The 23,131-nt window shown below is 40.5% G+C and overlaps 1 protein-coding gene across 1 annotated transcript in view; it reads right to left on the reverse strand.

Moving 5' to 3' along the window:
- Window positions 1–963: 963 nt before the first annotated feature.
- The window catches only part of LOC120572641 (zinc finger protein 271-like), a 51,243-nt gene continuing 29,075 nt past the window's right edge, over window positions 964–23,131 (reverse strand). The window contains exons 6-8 of the mRNA XM_039821958.1: window positions 22,518–22,988; window positions 11,941–12,837; window positions 964–1,560 (exon numbers count right to left, since the gene is read on the reverse strand). Of these exons, the coding sequence (XP_039677892.1) occupies window positions 964–1,560; window positions 11,941–12,837; window positions 22,518–22,988 (1,965 nt within the window). The remainder of the gene's footprint in view (window positions 1,561–11,940; window positions 12,838–22,517; window positions 22,989–23,131) is intronic.

The raw sequence follows: 23,131 nt of genomic DNA on the forward strand, positions 1-23,131 counted from the left end.
CGGCGAGTCGTGGGGCTGAGGTTTTACAATAACTGACGGACAAACGAGCAGCGGAGTAGTAACGTGACGAGGCAGAGAGCCAGCCGCTAAATGAGTCAAATTAACTTCATGCTTCATCCACACAAAGCAAACTGCTATCGCCACGAGTGACATCTGTATTTGGTCCATTTTCTATGAACGGTGTGGTGAGGGGGTAACGGTAAGGCGGAGTTAGCAAGCTAACGTTAGCTAACTAACACCGGCTGGCTCGCCGTGCTTTCATGCTGCATCGCTTACAGAGAATGAGCTGAACAGTGGGCTGGGTCTAACGTTAGCGGCCCGCTGACTTGCTGCAGCCGGGCCCGCTGCCGCGGATTGTGGGGGAAAAAATGTTATTCGTGTCAAGTCGGTAACATAGACGTAATGAGCGGCACATAACGTGAAGTAACATGGCCTTTTATTTTGTTTGAGTTTTAACTTGCCCAGTGGGGCAAGTACATTTCTCTTCCACTTGCCCTACAAAAAAATCCACTTGTCTCAGACAAGCGGACAAGCCTTGATGTCAAGCCCTGCTTTTAATTATATTTCTGGAAACTTTTCCTCCAATACATTTCCCTTGAGCATCTTAGTTACTCGTTACTACAAAATAAAATCAGACGGAATTTGTTACACTGGAAAAAAAAGGCTTATACTTGCTTTCAAGCATTTTATACAAGACTAGTTGCATGATATATGGAAAATATTCAACATGCCATGAGTTTGAGCATCCCAAGCCCCTCAAAAATGCTAATGTTAATTATCCTTTCAAAAACAATTAGGTTCCTCGCACTTTTAGTACCAGGAACCACTAATAATAAATCATGGGGGCATAGCGTAATATGTAGTCGTAGCCACGATAACATACATGCTGTTCAGAAGATAAAGTTACCGCTGGTCAGCCTTCAATGTGGAGAGAAGATTACAGATATAACTAAAATAGTAATTTCACAATGAAGTGTGAAGGCACTGGTGAGATTTAAGGCTACCTCTCTGAGAAAACGTTTTCCCACATTGTTCACAGCTGTACGGCTTCTCTCCAGTGTGAACACGTTGGTGAGATTTAAGGGCACTACTCTGAGAAAACGTTTTCCCACATTGTTCACAGCTGTATGGCTTCTCTCCAGTATGAATACGTTGGTGACATTGAAGGTGACTCTGTCGTGTGAAAGCTGCCCCACATTGATCACAGCTGTGCAGATTTTCTCCAGTATGAATGCGTTGATGTATTTCTAGGTGACTCTGTCGTGTGAAAACAGCCCCACATTGATCACAGCTGTACGGCTTCTCTCCAGTGTGACTCTGTTGATGTGTTTTTAGGTGACTCGGTTGTGAGAAAGCAGCCCCACATTGATCACAGCTGTACGGCTTCTCTCCAGTGTGAATGCGTTGATGTGTTTTTAGGATACTCTGTCGTGTGAAAGCTGCCCCACATTGATCACAGCTGTACGGCTTCTCTCCAGTGTGAACTCTCTGATGAATCTTTAAATACCATGATCTTGTAAAGGATTTGTCACAGTGCTGACAGTGGTGACGTTTGAGTCCCTCTGTTCCTCTCCGTTTCTATAGCAACAGACAAATAGAGAGAAAGTTAGTGAACAACCTTCTTTGAAGCCTAGACATGCTCTCACACAATTTTCACTCTTTATACAATCATTTATGTCAAAATGAAGGAACATTTGTGCCAGTTGCAGACAATGTTACTATGGAAGCAACTGTACCTTTCATAACTTGTTCTACATTTCCCAGGAAATCTTCCCCATTAAAATGAGTGGAGACAATGCTCAAAACTGAAACATTTGTCTCTTTCAGTTAGAAACTCCAGTACAACTTTAAAATACTACAAACATTTCATACTTTGAGTAATATTAAACTTCCAAATCCCATTCAAACCTTTTGATACTGAGAACAGTTTTTGTTGTTTGAATGAATCATTACAATGTATATATGATTAGTAAATTTGGAAGTGTTTTTTGTCCTCTATTTTTTCAGGGCCAGTAAAAATATACAAGGGGCCAGTAAAACTCTGATCTACTGGCCTAGGGGGCCAGTGGGGGAAAAGTTATGTTGGACCGTGAGGTTTAAATGTAGCAAAAGATATTCGTTTTCAAACCAAAACATAAGTAAATGTAGCAATAGTAGCATGTTAAATAATCATAGGTGTGACTGGCATAGGACAAAAAAGCAGGAAAATATACGGCGCACCCAGTAATAGTACCGTTTTGATGGGTGATTTAGCATATACAATTACACTTTATGTTGTTTATGTTGCAACAACTAATAAAGACCTAACTAAAGACCATGGGTAAAATTGGGATTTGTTCTGTAGGGGGGGGCTCACCTTAAGGGGGTCCGGGGGTATGCCCCCCCGGGAAAAAAAATTAACCATCAAATGGCACTTTCTGGAGAGTTTTGTGCAAAGAAATGGAGAAATTGAGTCTTACAGGATATGTGCAAAACTGCAAGGTTAAGAGCCTATACTTTCCATTGTTGTAGTATCAACAGGTATTAGGGCATTTAGCATTTACATTACTGTTAATCAGTCATCACTTGATTACACATTGTATTACCTTGTTATGATATAAGAAGTGACCCATACAATGTGCCAAACATAATGTGCCACACGAAGAGACTGCAGCATATGACAGTAGCAACAGCTGAGAAGATTTGGGTCTGTGGTGACCAGGTCCACCTCACACAAACTTTCTTCTCCCAATCTTTCTCTTTACTACAAGACACACACACACACACACACACACACACACACACACACACACACACACACACACACACACACACACACACTTTAACCCCTGGCTAAGACGTACTATTTGAGAATCTACAGATTTTTGTTGGTTTCTCCAAATACCTGAGGAAAAATGTCATTAGCACCACATAATAAAAAGATTTCTGGCTCGTTTGTCACTTTTTGCAATGTTTTTGGCAAAAAAGCTTTCAAAGCTTTCTTTATTCATGGTCAATAAACCGAATTTATATGACATTATACCTATTTTGTTTTAGGTAAAAAACAGAAATTATTCATTATTTTGACTAACAGTTAAGATCAGAGGACGTTGATTGGATCACAGACTGGTGTATGTTAAAGTTTAGTCAGGATACGGTTTTATAACCATTTCAACTTTTTTTTTCAAATGCTATAAAATTGTATATAACAAACCTAAATTTAATTAAAGTTATCATTAATTTTACCTGCATATAATGTTGTATGGAACCCATAAAACATATCCAACGATCCATGTTAATTTTCTGCAATTTGGTTAAAACCCATATTTCTGATATAAAAAACTTTTTCAAAATGGTCAAATTTGACCCGAGGACAACACAAGGATTAAAAGTCCATACTTGAGGATACTCAGAAACATGGAGCTATTTACCATTTCAAAAAAATGTATGTTGGAACTAGGGGTGGGAATCACCAGAGGCCTCACGATACGATATCATCACGATACCTATTTCACGATACAATATTATTGCGATTTTAAACATATTGCAATATTCTGCGATATATTGCAATGTACTACCTTTTTTCCAACTTCAAATTTTTCCCCAAAAGGACAATTTTGTCAACATCTGTTTTATCTAAAAAGATACATTTCTCTGTTTGTTCATCTCACTTCAATTTTATTGCTGCAAAATGGGATTGCCAAGCAAACAGACTGACCAACACATATATCATAAAAGATCGATACTTGGCATCTGTGTATCGATACAGTATTGCCACGAAAAATATCGCGATACTATGCTGTATCGATTTTCCCCCCCACCCCTATTCGGAACGTCGCTTCACAATCCGCGAAATTGATATTTTGTTGTGTTTTCTAGTAAATTAAGTACCCTAAGTTTTAGATTAGTTGTTGGTCATTCTCAACACCTTTCTATCCCCTGCTGTGACTTATCAAGTCTGGACTCTGTGCTGCTGCCAGCCTGTGTAGCGGCGTTAACTGCATTCAACTTCGATCAACTGTTAGTTAGCTTCGGCTAACGTTAGCTGTCAACCTCCCGACTAACGGTTACCGCAAGATAGTGATCTATCGAGGATTGTCCCTTTAGACCATAGTGGACTTCAGTGGACTCTCCATCCAAACTCCCGACTGGACCTTCGTCTGCCACGACTGACGGACTCTTTCAAGTCCACGTACTCCCTGTCTCTGCCGATCACCTGGTCAGCTGTCGGCTTACGCCAGCTAGCTTCTACCGAGCACAGCACATCTGTTCGCGCTGTGTAGAGGTCTTTTTCCCGGCTGTGAAATTCATGGTGAAATTATGATTCCTAAGACCCGCCCTTCAATCACTATTATTGGCCAGGCGCCGTGCTTACGCAAGGTAACGTAACCTGATTTGTTCAGGTCTTATCCCCTGACCAACCGGCTATGGTCAAATGCCTGCTAATAATAATAATAATAATAATAATAATAATAATAATAATAAATATATATATATATATCCAGCTACTAAAAAATATCAGAAAAGCTGGAAGTGCTATAATGGAAGTGGTTTGAGATGTTTCTATGTTGTAAAACAAAAAAGATATTAAAGATTAAAATGAGTGGTGTTGCAATTTTACGACTGTCCCTAACTACCTCTATAGTGACGGGCTCATTGGACAGATATTCAGTTCTTTTTTACTCTAAACTGCGTCGTCATTTTTGGTGATTTTGAGTTAACTAAAACTGTGAAACATCTGTCTAAATAAGCTCTCCAACATACCCTGAAACTGGGGGAAATCAAAGTATTGACATGGAGCAATCAAAGGTAACATCCGCGAAAACCGATGAATGTCAAACATTAAACTAACTTCACCGCTGTTAAATAGTAATTTAAAATCTGCTTTAAAAATAAACATATGTTTATTTAGCATGTTAGCTTGTGCTGTGTTCCCCAAGTGGCAGGCCAAGTCTCAGCTGCTACAATGAGATTTTTTGCCCAACCCAGTGCAGAAGGCATCAATAAAATGTCAGTGAGATGTCATGCCTCTTTTCCCAATCATTTTAGAGGGTCATAGAAAATGTATTGCCATTATAAGTCTATTTTGACGAAAGATCCCAAAACTCCTCCGGTGGCCCCTTAAATAAATAACAACCCCCTTCTAAAATCATGCCCAAAACTATGACTTTAATGTCTTAGTATTTTATGCACTAAATGTGTCTATGTGTATGTAGCAGGGGGTCCCTGATCCCTCTCTCTCAGTTATGGGGTTCTTGTCTTTATGGTCAGAGCCCCCGTACCAAGATGGCGACGCGAGAGACGTATCACATGAGACGGTGCGATATCTACGTGTATATATTGCTGAATTTGGAGATTTTAGAGAAAACTTTCATTTACGAGGTAGTGAATACGACAAGTGGGCGTTTATACGGACTCTACGCATCAACACGAGCCCATTTGAAGGCACTATATCTGAGCACAGCACGTCGCCGCCATATTGGAGCAGTAAACTGCGTTTTTTTCTGGATAAAAAACACTTTGTTAACGTTTCTCAACTGGTTTCATCGGGTCGTTTTTATATTGAAGTGTTTATGATCTCAAGTCTGCAGTTAATGATACTCTCCACAGTTCGCCTATTATCGTGTTTGTTCGGCAATTGTTTAGTTTAGTTTAGGAGGGAAATGTAGCATTGTTTGTTCCAAAGAACAAGCGAGCAAGACACTACGCATTTAGTTAGTTTGAGTGTCTACAAGATGAAAGCAGGAGACGCGGAGACATCTAAACACGCCTTTCCTTTCTCCACGTCTGATCTCTAACGGATGAACGGACGATACACGGAGCCTCGAGCCTCTTCCGCGTGTGTTTAGTATCGTTGTTGTGTCCTGAACACTGACCTGAACATCGGTGGTATCAGAGTCCGAGCCTGCTGCTTGTCTTCTGGGGACTTTGTTGCTCCGCTGCTCCGGGTTCTGGTCGGAGGTCTGGTCCTCCATTCCTCTCTTTGTCTCTGAAATCCAGCAGCTCTCCTCTGTGGCTGCTTGCTCTGTTGTGTGGGGACTCACTCTGTCCCCTGCAAATCTCGCGATGTCGCAGCGTCTCGCGGTCACAACCCCGTATTAAACCACGCCCCTTAGTTACCGTTGCTACAATGGGCTCATTCGAGACAGACAGCTAGATAGTGTTTTTTTTTTTATATATATATACAAAATATAATATATATTTTTTTTCTGTATGCTAAGTAGCACCTACATGTGCCATATTTCCAGATAGAGCATGCTAACTGTTGTCCTTTGAGATGAGCATTCACACACTGTTTTCTTCCATTGTAAATGCAGGCAGAGGCTGATTAAACTGGCTGTTACCAAACTGACTGGCTCCCAGTGATACACAAGACATCTCACATAGGTCACATGCGCAGACATTGCTCATCTCGAACGAGCTTCATAACAGGACCACCAGAGACCCCCGACAAATCTAATCATCATAATTAAATGAAGAAATACCAACATAAAACATCTCCTGTTACTCTGTGATTAACAAGATAAACTGACATGCTGTTGGAACAATAAACATTTTATCTACAAATGAATCATTTGCTATCAAATCTACTATTGTGTAAATAATATTGTTCAACATAGTCAGTGGTTAAGTCAGTGGCTTTTTTAGGGAGGGGGAGCCCTTATTTACGGAGAATGGTCATCATTCAAAATCGTGCCGTAAAATGACTTCATGTGTTTTTACACCAAAGGGGCTCTTTTTTCCAGTATTAATGTGTAAGGTAGGGTTGATTAGTTATTCAAACAAAGAGAAATACTTTACAATTTACTTACTTTATTATTATTATTTTTTTTACCTTTTATAGGCTAATGTTAACAGGCAGGCAATGGATTTCACCCTTGGAAAATGTATGAAATTGAACATGTTTCAAAATATTGGTTGGCAAATATGTAAAAATATTTTTAAACAAGAAAACTATGTTGATTTAAGAGAATCAGAAGCCACTATTATAGCCCTTTTAACAGTGATTGGCTTGCCCAGCTTGTTAATAGCCAGTGTATGTTCATTTTAGCTTCCCGTTTGTTGGATGGCACCAACATTTGGTCTAATCATAACTGGCCTGGCAACCCAAAGGCCAAGGTTTTGCTTCCAGATTTGTTTGGTGACTTATGATGTGGGGGCTGGGGGGTGGTTGTTGTTGCATTAAACACTTCATGTTCTGCATTTTGGTGAATTTTTATACACCTATTTCTACCTTTTTCAGAATAAATATGCATGAAATATCTTTATGTAAAGGGAAACATTTGGCTACAATCCAAATATAACAACATAATGGGAAATATTGCAGTAAGGCTTTCAGGCATTCTGTATTGCTTTCATCTATTTATTCTCCTGTAGATCGACTTTTCTAATTATATCTGAGTCAGCAGACATGTAGCTTAGGCATAATTTATTCTTCCCTCTTTTGCATCTTTTGTTGGGGAAGTGACCTCCTTAAATGTGCATATGACAATTATTTATCTCAGTGATACATTGTTAATTACATTTATTAATAAACCTCTGGACTTTAATATTTCAGATGTTTGAGCAAGATTTCTGCTCATGTCCAAAACTTTGTGCACATTCAAAATATAACTCATCCCATCTGTGCTCTCTGAGATTTGAAGGAGTCGTGATATTTTGTGAAACAAATAAAGTTATAATAGGCTATTACGAAAATAAAGTCACGATATTTCAGAAAATAATCTACCTGCACCATATTCTGCTGTGCATTACATGATTTCTCTGCTGATATGGTAGATCTCAGACCTTCTGACAGACACAGAGCCCCGTTTGAGACGTTTAGGGAAGTGGTTGTACGCTGCTCTACATCGGAGGTGGAAACCCGAAACTTATGGCAGAAATGCACTGAGCACAAACGCGACACATCTGCCGCAGCATGTCGACAGCAGAGCGCATCCATAACAACACAGTCTCACTCCCTACTCATCAAATGTATGACGCATGGTCAAGAACCCTGGCGTCAAGTTTCAACGAAAGAGGTGTACCCTTGACGTTATTTTTCGACGAGGGGGTCCGTCAGATAGACATTCATGTTATTCCCTCACCGTCAAATACCGACGAAAGAAAAAACGAAATCTGTGACAGTTATTATTGGTATTTTTAGCCCAATAACCACTGCTTTAATCAACATTATTCACGAGATATTATCATGGTTTATATGTATTTCTTTTAATGTTATTATTTCGGTCTATTTCGGCCAGGGAAGCTGGGTTGCTTTTTTGTTGATTTATATTTTTTAAACTATAACGCTACATCTATCAACATTTATTTAGCTGTTATCATAGTATGCATTTCTTTATTTTAATAACATTACTTCGGTCGTATTACCGGTGAAATATTAGGCCTACAGTATATGCTGTAATACAGAACATTACGATATGCCCCGAGCTGGACGCATTCAAAGCCGATGTCCCCCCATGCAATGCGGCCATTCATTTCAAAGAATCGGGCAGCGATCAGCGGGTCTTTAACGTCAGGATCGCTTCAATATACATATATACAGTGATTGTGTCACCAGCAACAACACGTTGCTCAGTTTTGTTCCAGTAAGTTATGCACCATAATAACGTTTAAACGAATCCGCGGAAAACTCCGGAAGTGACGTAGTACGTCCCGCTCAGCGGATAAGATGATAAAAATATATAATATTCGTAATATTGATGTTTTTTTCTAACGTTGCAGTTGAGGAGTTAAACAATGAAGACAGCAATAATAATAAAATACAGTTTCATGAATTTCTCTCATGTAATGTGTGCTCGGCCGGCCGGCCACGTTTAAACGAATCCGCGGAAGTGACGTAGTACGTCCCGCTCAGCAGATATGAAGATAAAAATATATAATATTCGTAATATGTGAAATAAAGTGTGCTCGGCCGGCCGGCGGGCGGCCTCAATCTGAAATAGAATCAAGCCATCTTACGGCAGACAGACAGAAACACAGGAGCTGAACGAGTCCCCCCACCCACCCCGGAAGAACTACAAGTGCTCAAGCTTTGTAACAGCTTCTGTGGCGTTTCTTATGGGAGTTGTAGTTTTAAAGCAGATTGTTATATTTCTCATAATTAGAAGTTGGCAGTGTATAATTTCGGATACACCCAGGGTTTTTTTGGGATGGAGAACAAACTGGTGTCATCAGATTTTAAAAATCGAATCGTTAAATAGGTGAAAATAGCTTATTACCATATTTGATAGTGCTTAGGCCTACAGTGGGTAAACTTTGGTGACCATATCTACATGATAGCTGAGGTCCAGAACTTTTAGAACAGCTGGTCTTATGTGTGTAGCACCTTCTGTTGCTAAATGACAAGCCTTCATACATGTGCTGGGTTCAAGGTTCAGAGGTCAATATTTCAAACCAGGAGTAATGTATCCTCTGCAGACTGACATATGTTACTGTCTGGTCTGTAAAGGAGGACACGCCGGGTGGCGAGGCAGCACCGGCCGCTGTCACGTTAGCCTGCTGAGCTCCTGCTGAACTGCGACACAGTCGGACAAAATTTGCAATTAGTCATCAATTTTCATATAATGGCCCATATTTGACCTCTACATAGTTCATTTCTCGCATAAAAAAAGTCTCAGAAGTGAATTTTGTAATTAAATAGCGGACCTCTGGAGATCTGCGTGACCTAGCTAGATTCAGAAGACTAAGCTGACCTCAGGTCAGAGGTGTATCGTATGCAAATGTTGGGCAGTGACAAAGGCTAGGAGTTGGGATGTTGACGTCAACTTCCAACTTTGTTCAGATTCGCCCGTTTTCAGAGGCAGTTTCAAACTGTGAGATTTGCAGAGGAAAGGGATGTCAATGGGATTTTGAGGTTCTATGTATGTCCCCACCAAACTGTCATTTTTTTTAACTATGACAAGGTAAAATCGGTTTTGCATTCTATCACCCCTTTAAATGATATTGAATCCAATCCCATCATGACAGTCTTTAAACAGTGTTCATGCTGAGAAGGCCAAATACAGCAGCTCAACAAATATTGATGATGGAAACAGTTTGAAATGAGAGCGTCTCTTTGTTGAAAACCAGTCTCAGATTATGAGAGCAGCAACTCTGGCAGCAAGAGCGTAATTGACATAGATAGATATAGAAAGAAGACTTCACATCTGTCAGACCTATTTAAGTCTTTAGCATGCACCGTGTCATTTCATACAACAGTCTTCTGAGTAGAGTATCAATACTCACAACTTGAATGAAGCAGCTACTGTTTTATGGCAACAGACCATGCAATGCATCATGGGATGGTAGTTTTTCTAAACTTTTATTGCAATCAAGGGCAAAATACAACAAGGCAACAGTGGCATCAAGTGATGAAACTAGAAAAACAACACAAAATAAATGACCTTAATATTATCTATGAAGGTCTTAAAGGCAGGGTTGGTAACATTGTCCAACTACTCTTTTCATATATTTTGTTTGAAATGGTCTTTAAACCCCCGACAGCAATAAATAACGTATGGGCTCTGAAAAAGGAGCGACAAAGATCCATCATCTGTAGCTGCTGTAATCCTGTAAGAACGCCAAACAATCATTACCTCACAGTCCATACAGTCTTCAAGTCATAACGTTTCTTTTACTGAGCGATTATTAAGAAAATTCTTGGCTGATCAAAGCTGCATTCTCATGACCTCAGGCCTCATTTGACAGAGAAAGAGATAAAAGAGGGGGTCACGTTTTTACCCTTTCGGTCTTTAAAAAGTGTTCTTGTGGCACGATAGATGCAGGATTGTTTACTGGACTCACACCGCTTCAAAACGTCACAGGAGTGGCGACCTTCTTTGGCAAAAAAAAAAAAGAAGAATAAAACATCCAAATGGATCAGGAATCATAAAACACACTAAATCAGAAAGAGCTTCCTGGCCTCCCTACCCACTTCCTCCAAGCAGAGATGTGTGAACATCTGTATGAACATGTGCACATAGTGTGTGACGACAGCAGTATTTGGGGAGGTGGGGGCAGGCCACTATGTAGTCATAACAAAGCTCTGTACATAAAGTTACTGCTGGTTAGGGTTGGGTATCGTTTTTTTTTTTTTTCGATTCCGGTACTAAATCGATACTTTTAAAACGGTGCCGGTGCCTAAACGGTGCCTGAACCGGTACTTTTCAATAAAGTTAAAAAAAAAAGAAGAAGAAAAAAAATAAGGGTAGTAAACAACAGTCAGTGACTTGTTTAAAGATTTAATAATAATGTAATAACTATAACAATAACAATAACTTATTTCACCAGTAAATTGCTGTTGAACCCCAGATGGGAAAAGGGTATTTTACAATTACTGTGAATGCACCACGAGGCTACCTGTTTTAAGTGAATGCACCGTCCGTGTTGTTTAATTCCGACAACGGCAGCTGCAAGTGAACGCGCCGTCTGTGTTGTTTAATTCCAACAATGGCAGCTGCAAGTGAACGCCCCGTCTGTGTTGTTTAATTCCGACAACGGCAGCTGCGAGTGAACGCACCGTCTGTGTTGTTTAATTCCGACCATATAAACCTACTGTATATCTATGAATTCGGACAACGGCAGCTGCTGCTGCGCTGCAGTGCAGACTGTTACATCCCGCTGTTGAAGTCCTCCACAGTAAAATACAGTCACACTTTACACTGTTTAACGTTAGCTGTCAGCATTTAACCGGTGTTTAATCCAGCTGCTAGCTAAAGGTAGGCTAACGTTACATGCTGTCAGGTGTAGTGTAAAGTCACGCACCGAAATGAGGCACCGAAACTTTCGTTCTTATTCGGTCTCGTTACTACCGTTTACGTCGGCACCGGTTCCCTATTGGCACCGAGTTTCGGTACCCAACCCTACTGCTGGTCAGCCTTCAATGTGGAGAGAAGATCAGAATATAACAGCACAGCTATCAGGGCATGAGGAGGAGGCAGGAGGAAACAGCTTGGGTCTGACACATGTTCACAACGAGGCAGCGTGACTGCACTGGTGAGATTTAAGGCTACTACTCTGAGAAAACATTTTCCCACATTGTTCACACCAGTATGGCTTCTCTCCTGTGTGAACGCGTCGGTGGAGTTCTAGTTGGCCACTCTGACAAAAAGTTTTCCCACATTGTTCACACCAGTACGGCTTCTCTCCAGTGTGAACACGTCGATGGGATCGTAGGTGACTCTGATTGGTGAAAGCTTTCTCACACAAATCACAGCTGTACGGCTTCTCTCCAGTGTGAATGCGTTGGTGTTGTTTAAGAGAATCACTCCGGGAAAAAGTTTTCCCACACTGTTCACAGCTGTACGGCTTCTCTCCAGTGTGAACACGTCGATGGGATTGTAGTTGACTCTGACAGCTGAAAGTTTTCCCACACTGTCCACAGCTGTACGGCTTCTCACCAGTGTGAATGCGATGGTGCTGTTTAAGAGAATCACTCCGAGAAAAGGTTTTCCCACATTGATTACAGCTGTACGGCTTCTCACCAGTGTGAATGCGCTGGTGTTTTTTTAGGTCACTCCCTGTTGTGAAAGCTGTCCCACACTGATCACAGCTGTACAGTTTCTCTCCAGTGTGAATGTACTGGTAGTGTCGTTTAAGATGATCACTCCTTGAAAAGGTTTTCTCACATTGATCACAGCTGTACAGCTTCTCTCCAGTGTGAATGTACTGGTGGTGTTGTTTAAGATGATCACTCCTTGAAAAGGTTTTCTCACATTGATCACAGCTGTACAGCTTCTCTCCAGTGTGAAGGCTTTGATGTATTTTAAGGGAACTCTGTTGTGTGAAAGCTGCCCCACATTGATCACAGCTGTGCAGATTCTCTCCAGTGTGAACTCTCTGATGAATCTTTAAATACGATGATCTTGTGAAGGATTTGTCACAGTGCTGACAGTGGTGACATTTGAGTCCCTCTCTTCCGCTTCGTTTCTATAAAAACAGACAGACAAACACAGACAGAAAGTGAGATACCACTCTTTGTTTTAGCACCTGTCTCTTTGAGGGCCCACTCCCAAAAAGCCCAGTCTGCTCTGATGGTCACATGGAGAAGCTGTTCCCATACACAGATTGAGACCTGCCAAGGCAGATAACAACCTAATTGCATTTTTTCCCCAATCAACAATGTAGTTTTTACAGCACACAAAGACCAGCGGCCTCCAGCCCTCGTGTATGTACATCCACGGGCATGTCAATGCTTAACTTCAGACTCCGAGGCTATAGTTATTAGTAGCATGCTGCTGCTGGTCTTGCTGTGGGATTAGTAAGTGTTGATGCCCGATGAGGTGTCCATTGTCAGGTATTAACGGCGAGGCGTAAACCGTCCTCCGCTGAAGTCCTTATTTATTGATATTGATTGATTTCAATATCGATCAATCCAACACCAAAGATTCTTTTGTACCTTAAAATAATGTTTCCAAAATCGTTTCAGTGGTTCAAAAACTCGTTCGAATGAGACATAAGAATAATGGTAATGGACAATTTGCTTCTAACCTGTAGGGGGACCAAAAAGTGCTTTGGTACCTACTATAAAAAGGCGCTGGTTGACAAGCATAGACAGTAAAAACAGTTGACAAGTAGCTAATGCTTGGTCTATAACGTTAGCTAATTCTTGGTGGGTAACATAAGATTAAGACATCGTTCAACACGCTCAGTTATTTTTAGTAAGATTGTGTTGACCACGGTTAACAACTCTGGGCTAACCCACGAATGCATCAGTAACTTTAACTGTACAGATAGACGACTAATCTCATGGTAATTTAGCCAGATAGCACACCCCTGTCTGTCTGCCTCACTCTCCCGGCGCTGCAAGGCTTCAGTCGGGAAGAGAGCTGACAACAGCCCCGGGGACACATCCACAGTCAGCCCCCAGCCACTTAACTCTGGTGCTAAGGACAACTAAAGGCAGTTTACTGAACTGTCGGGAAACCGACCCAGGAACCCGAGTCAGAACAGCGGCCATTCGTAATGTTACACCTCTGTTAGCGTTACCGGTAAAATGTAAAGATGTGGTAGCATTGGATCCGGACAGGAGGGATAACTCTGGGAGTTGGAAGGGGTGTGTCGCGATTCTGCCTTCTCACTCCGCGACACAGGTTCGTGGATCTGAGTGTCGCAATTTCGGATTCATATCGCATATCGTTACAGCCCTACCGTGGTGCATTTAAAGTTATTGTAAAAAACCCTTTCCCATCTAGTGGTTATTCTTGTCGTTTAACAGCCATTGACTGGTGAAATAAGTTATTATCATAAGTAATTGTCATTATCAGTGGCGACTTGTCATTACGAGCAGGTGGAGCACAGAAAGAAATGCAAACTAATGTTATTTTTAATTAATTCAAGATCACTATCATCTATAATTTATTATCTACTATGAATACAACATCTTCCTAAATTGCATATCATTTGTGGTAGGATTTTTATTTCACATTCTGCCGCTGCCTTGCTGCTTCAGACAGCGTTCTCCCGTGTTCGCGGTAGACTACAGCAGCCTGAATGTGTCCAAGTGGGGCTAGCCCCTCTCACACAAATGCAACCACATGTGGGAAGTTAATACTCATGCTCAGAGTGTTAGGCTGCGTCTCATTTCTCCGTCTTACCCCTTCCCCCTAGTTTCTCGCGTTCACGTGAGAGTAAGGGCTATCCCAATTCTCCTTTTGATTTGATATCTTTTATTTTGAACATGTAAATAAAACATCAGAAAAAATAATAATAAAAAAAACATTTAAACAACAAAAACTCCATAATTTCCAGTACTTAAAGACCTCTATTTACACATACAAAAAGGAGTAGGAATAAGTAAAACTTATGTACTCTAACCCCTTTATACCCTATTAAATAAGTTAGCTACAAAATAATAAGTCTACAGAGATAATCAATCTGTAATCAATGAAAATATAAAATCAGAAATTCTATTCACATTCATATATTTACCCATACACAACAATTATTATACACATACTACACATTGTTCAGTATAAGCCCAGGTTATTAATTACACTGTGTTTCTCTGTACCTCTGGAATATAATTTCTTTGAACATCTTTTTGAATTGGAATATGTTTAGACCTTGCCTTAATTCATTATTTAGTTTATTCCACAATTTTGTGCCACTAACAGATAAACTGAAACTTTTGACCACAACGATTGACACTGACAAGACTCCTACTCACCAACGCCAGATGGATCACACACAAAATGGAGATATATGCTACAAATACACACGGAACTGCTTCGTGATGATTATTACCGAAGCCTGGCTGAACACACTCACTGCCCAGATGGCAGCTAGCAGCTAACAGGGTAGGTGAATTTCAACAATGTGGATTTACATATTGCAATAATATCATAATCCTACAATTAATTGTGAAAACTAAACTTTGTAGATGTGTTGTTACTTTGGCCAGGTCATCATCAAAAAAGCGAATTAGTACATTCATGATTTTGTCCATGTTGATATTAGCTGCTTTATTTACATTTATTAAAAACGTTGCATTGTTTAGCTTTTCATATAGCTAGACGTCTAAACTCTGGGACAAGGCCGTTATGTTTAAATACCTGCCATGCTGATTCCAAACAGACAGCTTTGTCAAGGCAGTTTGGGCTTCACATAGCTTTTACACAGTGGCCAACTACGTTAATGACAAATCATGTTCCGCTATGAACGTGCACACACATATTGTTTGTATCACGTAGGTCAGTAAAGGCACAGTCGCAGTGGTAGCGGTAGCCGTCGTTGCCAGTAACGTACTCATATTACAGAGTGCACGGACCGAAGCTTTGTGACTAGCAAGCACTTTCTTACCGCTGCTGCCGTACAGTGTCTTCCTTCAACATGCACTACAGAAGCAAGCACCCGGCTCCATCAATTTGAGACACCAAGTGCTAAACGACTTCCCGTCTCCACCCTTTTCCTCTTGTCCTCTATTCATGCCCAGCGCCATTTGTTTTTAACTCCTTTCTCAACTAAAGCTGTATCTACATGCTCCAAGTTTGATAAACTTTACCTCCATTTTTTTTTTGCCACAGAGACCACACCGGCACCGCACTCTGACATTTCGGCAAAGACCCGCTCTACTTTGCATCTGATTGGCTAGAACTAGTTTCATTGGTAGGTGGAAGTTCGATGATTGGTTAAATCCAGCGCATCAAAACAAATCCCATGTGGATTTTTTAATGTATTTATTTTTCTAAAATAGTCAAACGCCAGAAATTGGGCACCAGGACCGAGTACTTAAGCCCTGCGTTAGTTAGAGCTGCGTTCCTCTCATATGATTGGTAGGTGAAATCAATTGACTCAAAAATAATAAACTGCATGTAAGCTTTTTCCCTCACGGCCAGACGCTGGAGATCCGACACGGTGCCGGAATACTTTAAGCCCTGAAGTATGTAATAGCATGTTGCCAGACTGTATCCAGAGGCGGTTTCAAATAAGAGAATGTCAATATGAACTGAGGGGAAGCGGTCTTTTCACTAAACCAAAACGCAACAAATGTAAAACAAAGATGTGTTTCGGTGTTAAACTGTGGAATGAATTAGAAATTGACATGAACACAATCAACCGATTACATTTTTTTTAAATATAAGGTGATTAGCAAATATAAAACAGAAGTGTGAATACCAGAAGGTACAGAAAACATATGGGATTTTTTTGTATTGTACTGAATTATATATACTTAGTTTCTGTAACTTTCATCTTTGTATGAAAGAATATAATTCATGTAAAAAGGGTAGGTGGCTTCAGCCTACACCATTTTGGTCCTTTTTTGTTTCTTGTACATATACAGTATTGTACTATACAGTTTAATACTAATAATACACACACACACACATTATTAGTATTGTTGTTTTTTGTTTTCTTGTCTGTTCATTTTTTGTTTTGTTTGTGGAAGTAAAAGCAACACTGTTATGTTCTGTATGTTGATGGTTATCAGTACATTGACTGTTGTGGGTTACAGATGGTCGGAAAAAATAATCAATAAAAAAATAACATGTTACCCAAAATGGTATTATGAATCTGTAACACATTTTGAAACAGGGTTCTGACCCATTCTAGTCCCACAGAAAAGCCTCATAGTCTCATCTGTCCTGGGATAGTGAACACTGTTTGTATTCCTTAAAACCAATCACACCCATCCTGGGTGGCGTTAAAGTAATATATGCACAAGATGCTGAAAATGATATTTGTCTATGTCTCTGTTATGTGTTTGGGTCAGAACTACAGCTCCTGGAATGGCCTAAGGCAGCACCAAAGTCTTCATCAGAGATCTTACGGGTCCGGGACCCCTAGAAGGTCCTTAGAGTTACTGCAGGGTGGGAGGGCACTTAATTATTGTTAACTTATTTTCTAAAATGTCTTAACATAAATCAAATATAATATTAGCAAATATAAATCAGACGATTGTGAAAAAACACATATTGATATGCTTACTGGACTATAGGTGAGGTAGTCACTAAGGTAGCCATCCACAGATACAGTTCATCCTAAGGATGCATTGTGCCACATATGTGTTTAACATTAAAACATGATTTATAAAATCATGCCAAAAACTATGACTTCAATAGCTTAGTATTTTATGCACTAAATGTGTCTATGTGTATGTAGCAGGGGGTCCCTGATCCCGCTCTCTCAGTTAAGGGGTCCTTGGCTTAAAAAACGTTGAAGACACAGAGTCTTTATGGTCTGAACCCCCGTACCAAGATGGCGACGAGAGAGACGTATCACATGAGACGTGCTGTGTATATATACTAGTACATTTAGAGATTTTAGGAAAAATTTCACTTACGAGGTCGTGAATACGACATGAGGGGCGTTTATACGGACTCTTCTGATCAACAACACGAGCCCATTTGAAGGCACTATATCTGAGCACAGCACGTCGCCGCCATATTGGAGCAGTAAACTGCGTCTGGATAAAAAAACACTTTGTTAACGTTTTCTCAAACACGCCTTTCCTTTCTCCACGTCTGATCTCTAACAACAGAATGAACGGACGATACACGGAGCCTCGAGCCTCTTCCGCGTGTGTTTAGTATCGTTGTTGTGTCCTGAACACTGACCTGAACATCGGTGGTATCAGAGTCCGAGCCTGCTGCTTGTCTTCTGGGGACCTTGTTGCTCCGCTGCTCCGGGTTCTGGTCGGAGGTCTGGTCCTCCATTCCTCTCTTTGTCTCTGAAATCCAGCAGCTCTCCTCTGTGGCTGCTTGCTCTGTTGTGTGCGGACTCACTCTGGCCACTGCAAATCTCGCAGCGTCTCGCGGTCACAACCCCGTACTAAACCACGCCCCCCTTAGTTACTGTTGCTACAATAACAGGACCGCCAGAGATCCCCAACAAATCTAATCATTATAATTAAATGAAGAAATCCCAACATCTCCTGTTACTCTGTGATTAACCAGATAAACTGACATGCTGTGGGAACAATAAACATTTTATCTACAAATGAATAATTTGCTATCAAATCTACTATTGTGTAAATAATATGTTTTATACTGGTGTAAGATATTAAATGATATTGAATCCAATCACATCATGACTCAGTCTTAAAACATTGTTCATGCCGAGAAGACCAAATACAACAGCTCAACAAATATTGATGATGGAAACAGTTTGAAATGAGAGCGTCTCTTTGTTGAAAACAAGTCTCAAATTATGAAAGACAAGACTTCCGCTTTTTTCAAAAGGCAGCCTTGGACACTCCCCTACACTTTAAAAAAAATAACCTAAACAAAAGACTAAAAATGTTTATGAAAATATAACGTTTTGGGACCCAATGAACCTGTCCCCCTGCAACAAGGTGAGAAACGCTCCCTAGTGTGTCCCAGGATGGTGTCACAGACCTATAGAGATAATAAAAAACAAAACAAAACAAAAAAATATATATATATATGTAAATGTAAGGTAGTAGCCTGGAGTAGGCCACTAGTTGTCACTGTCGCAATGACTTTCAAAAGAAAAATAGAGTCTTTTGAGTTTTTTGTACCATACAAGACAAAGTAGTTTTTGGTGGGTAGTTTAAGACTTCATATTTCATTTGATCATTTATTTTTATGTTGCCAATTTATTCTTTTCAGGATGCTGTTGTATAATATTAAAATTATGATTTAAGGATTTATACCAAACATAAAATGTTTTCTTGAGTCTGTAGAATATGATATGTGGGCAGGACATCTCTGCAGCACAACAATAATGTAAAATGGTATTTTGACTGATTTCTATAACAAACTCACCTCTGGTTTGTTTTTCTTCATGTTTTGCCACTCAAAAAATATATTCTGTATGTTAACCAGCACCTATGGTGTGTTCTTTTTGTACACCGAAGTCGATCTAGGAGTCGTTTTCCAGAGTTACGAACCGGAAGTTGCAAAAAGAACGCCCCCGAGGTCGTATATATACAACTCGTCAAGTCGTCTGAACTCAGAGGACCCCGAGTTCACTTTCAAAGATGGCTACATCTTGCATCACACGTAGTAAACATTGTGGTTTTCTACAATTTTAAGCACTTTTGTCGTTGTTGTAACCAAATAAAGAAGTCGTACACATAGCACTGTATACTGCTACCTATAGGCATGTCGCTACAGTCTTATGAGTTAAATACCGCCTGATTAGTTATTTTGTAGCTTGTGCAGCTGAAATTGGCTAGAGACGCTCGGTTGCTATATGACAACAATGGCTTTAAGCCGAGTCTTGAGCAGAAAGCAGAGCAGTAGCCTACCTGCGGTTATTAGTTTGTCAACACGGATGCGACGTTACACTTGAGCTACTAGTCGCGATTACAAGACAAAAAGAACGCACCACTACATGTGCCGTCTTTCCAGACAGAGCATGCTAGCTGTTGTCCTTTGAGATGAGCATTCACACGCTGTTTTCTTCCATTGTAAATGCAGGCAGAGGCTGATTGAACTGGCTGTTACCAACCTGACTGGCTCCCAGTGATACACAAGACATCTCACATAGGTCACATGTAGAGTATCAATACTCATAACTTGAGTATTGAGTAGTAGTGGAGTATTGCAGCTACTGTTTTATGGCAACAAAACACACAATGCATCATGGGATTGTAGTTTTTCTAAACTTTTATTGAAATCCAGGGCAAAATACAACATGGCAACAGTGACATCAAGTGATGAAACTACAAAAACAGCAACGCAAAATATATGAAAAAAGACTACATTTTTTATTTTACCTTTATTTAACCAGGAAAGTCCCTGGTTGAGATTAAAAACCTCTTTTTCAAGGGAGTCCTTGAGGCCAAGAAGCAGCGAAAGAGTTTCAAACATACAATACAATTACATACACATACACATTATGAAAAATGGTTACAAAGGTACAATGGTACACCAGGCCCAAGTACTTAACCCCCCCCCCCTTTAAACATTTTCTCATTGAATCTACACGATTCACGTAGGTCAGATATTTTGGTTTCAAAAACGGCGAATTTTGCCGAAAGGTGAGTGATTTTCATGTCTGGTATTGGCTCTGAAAAAGGAGCGACAAAGATCCATCATCTGTAGCTGCTGGAGAATAGAGGAAAAAAGTCAGGAAAAGTTGTCACTGGCGCGGTTACAAACAACCGCCCGCCCTGCTAAAAAAGGCAAAGAGTAACCATTGGCATAGATTTTCAGCCATGGCGACAGCTGAGGGAGCTGAAAGCCATGAAAAATAACGCGATCATTCTGTTGGACCGGTACGATTTCGTCTTGTTTTCATGAGGGGATTGGTTGTTTCCAGGAAAAGTCTTGTGCACGTCTGTGTGTGAGGTGAAAACCCCGAGGAGCTACTTTAAAATCTTGCTAGCTTTTCAACATTACCAACCCTGCCTTAAATGTCTCTCCAGAGTAAACCTGCCGGTCCAGAATGAATGAGAAAGTTTGGAGGTTGTTATTCACAGAAAGAAAACATCAAGATTATGTTTTAACTTCTGAATTAAAAACACTTTATGGGATACATCTCATCATTCAAGTTATAAGACATGGAAAACCATCATAAGGAGGTTGTTGAGTCCACATCGGACGCCGTAGCAGTAAGAGGAAGAATGTGTGTCTGAGGAAAAAAAAAAACACAGGACTTTCAACCCAGAGACCGGGGATGGTTTCCCGCGAGTCACGTTTGCTTTCCCTGTTCTTCTTTTCCTTAACTCAAACATTTCTTTTACGTTTTTTAATATATTTTAAGTCTATATTTTACGTAAATTCTAACATGAAAAGTCATATTTTACGTCTTACGTGAAGGACATGCCACTTCTGGTGGCACATGCCACTTAAAAATCTAACTCCTACTGGCTGACTCAGCTCCTTTTACTGCTGAGTCTGTACCGCTTCAGGCTATTGGCCCTTTGCCAGGTACTGCCAAGTACATCGGCTCCAGAAGAGGGAGGGGGGCCGCGTGGCCTCAGTACTACAGCAGGAGAAACTTATGGTTTTCTTTTAAAACAATAGTTATACTATAATGGATCCCTATAACTGATATGTTATAATATAGTATAGAAAACACAGTAAATATCATATAGTTTAAAAGTAAATACAAAAAAATATAAAAAAACACATGCAGTAATGGATAACATATAACAGAAAGCTCACATATCAGTTATGACAGATAAAAACATTCCACTACCAAAGTCAGAACATCGTTCCAGTCTTCAAGTCACAACGTTACATTTACTGAGAGATTATTAAGAAAATTCTTGGCAGATTAAAGCTGCATTCTCATGACCTCAGGCCTCATTTCACAGAGAAAGAGATAAAAGAGGTTGGCACGTTTTCTCTCTCACAGTTTTTAAAAAGTGTTCTTGTGGCACGATAGACGCACAGTTGTTTACTGGACTCGCACCGCTTCAAAACATCACAAGTTTTTTTTTTTTTAAACCATTTTTTTTTTTTTTTAACCAGGTAAGTCGATTAAGAACAATTTCTCATATGCAACGACAACCGGTCACATTCATACAGTTACACATCCATACCTGGAAGCTGCCCAGTACAACCACAGTCTGATCTGCTGGCCACTGAGCAGCTCCACTGGAGCGGTTGGAGGTTAAGGGGCTTGCTCAAGGGCACCTCAGTGGTGGTAATGAGGGAGGGACAGCCCTGTCTGGTACCCCAGACAGAGGGAAAAATTGGGAAGCTACATTGTAAGTTATCACTGATGCTTTTGGGGAAGTATATAACAGGCGGATACAAGAGATAAAATTAGAACCAAAACGTGGCCACCTTCTTTGGCAAAAATTAATGAATAAAACATCCAAATGGATCAGGAATTATAAAATACACTAAATCAGAAAGAGCTTCCCGGCCTCTGACCCACTTCTTCCAAGCAGAGATGTGTGAACATGTGCACATAGTGTGTGACGACAGCAGGATTTTGGGGAGGTGGGGGCAGGCCAGTATGTAGTCATAGCAAAGCTCTGAAAATAAAGTTACTGCTGGTCAGCCTTCAATGTGGAGAGAAGATCAGAATATAACAGCACAGCTATCAGGGCATGAGGAGGAGACTCTGAAACATGTTCACAATGAGGCAGCGTGAATGTATTGGTGAGATTTAAGGCTACTACTCTGAGAAAAAGTTATTCCACATTGTTCACAGCAATATGGCTTCTCTCCAGTGTGAACACGTCGATGGAGTTGTAGGTGGTCACTCGTAGAAAAAGTTTTCCCACATTGTTCACGCCAGTAAGGCTTCTCTCTACTGTGAATGCGTCGGTGTATTACTAGCCTTCTTTGAGAGGCAAACGCTGCCCCACATTGATCACAGCTGTACGGTTTCTCTCCAATGTGAATGCGTTGGTGGTTTTTGAGGTTACTCCACTGTGCGTAAGTTGCCCCACATTGGTCACAGCTGTGCGGCTTCTCTCCAGTGTGAATGCGTTGGTGTTTTTTGAGGTTACTCTGTTGTATGTAAGTTGCCCCACATTGGTCACAGCTGTACAGTTTCCCTCCGGCGTGAACTCTCTGATGAACCTTTAAGTAATTTGAGGTTGCGTAGGATTTGTCACAGTGCTGACAGCGGTGACGTCCAGTTCCCTCTCTTCCTCTCCGTTTCTATAACAGGCAGACAAACCAAGAGAGTGAGTCAGATGTCCAAAACAAGAAACACATTTAGAGATGTCTGTGGAGATAAATCCCAGAATGTTCCAAGTTTGATTGATGAATTACCTACCTGCAGGGTTGTGTCCATAGAGGGG

The sequence above is a fragment of the Perca fluviatilis genome, chromosome 14, assembly GCF_010015445.1.
Source record: "Perca fluviatilis chromosome 14, GENO_Pfluv_1.0, whole genome shotgun sequence".
In the NCBI taxonomy this organism is placed as follows: Eukaryota; Metazoa; Chordata; class Actinopteri; order Perciformes; family Percidae; genus Perca; species Perca fluviatilis.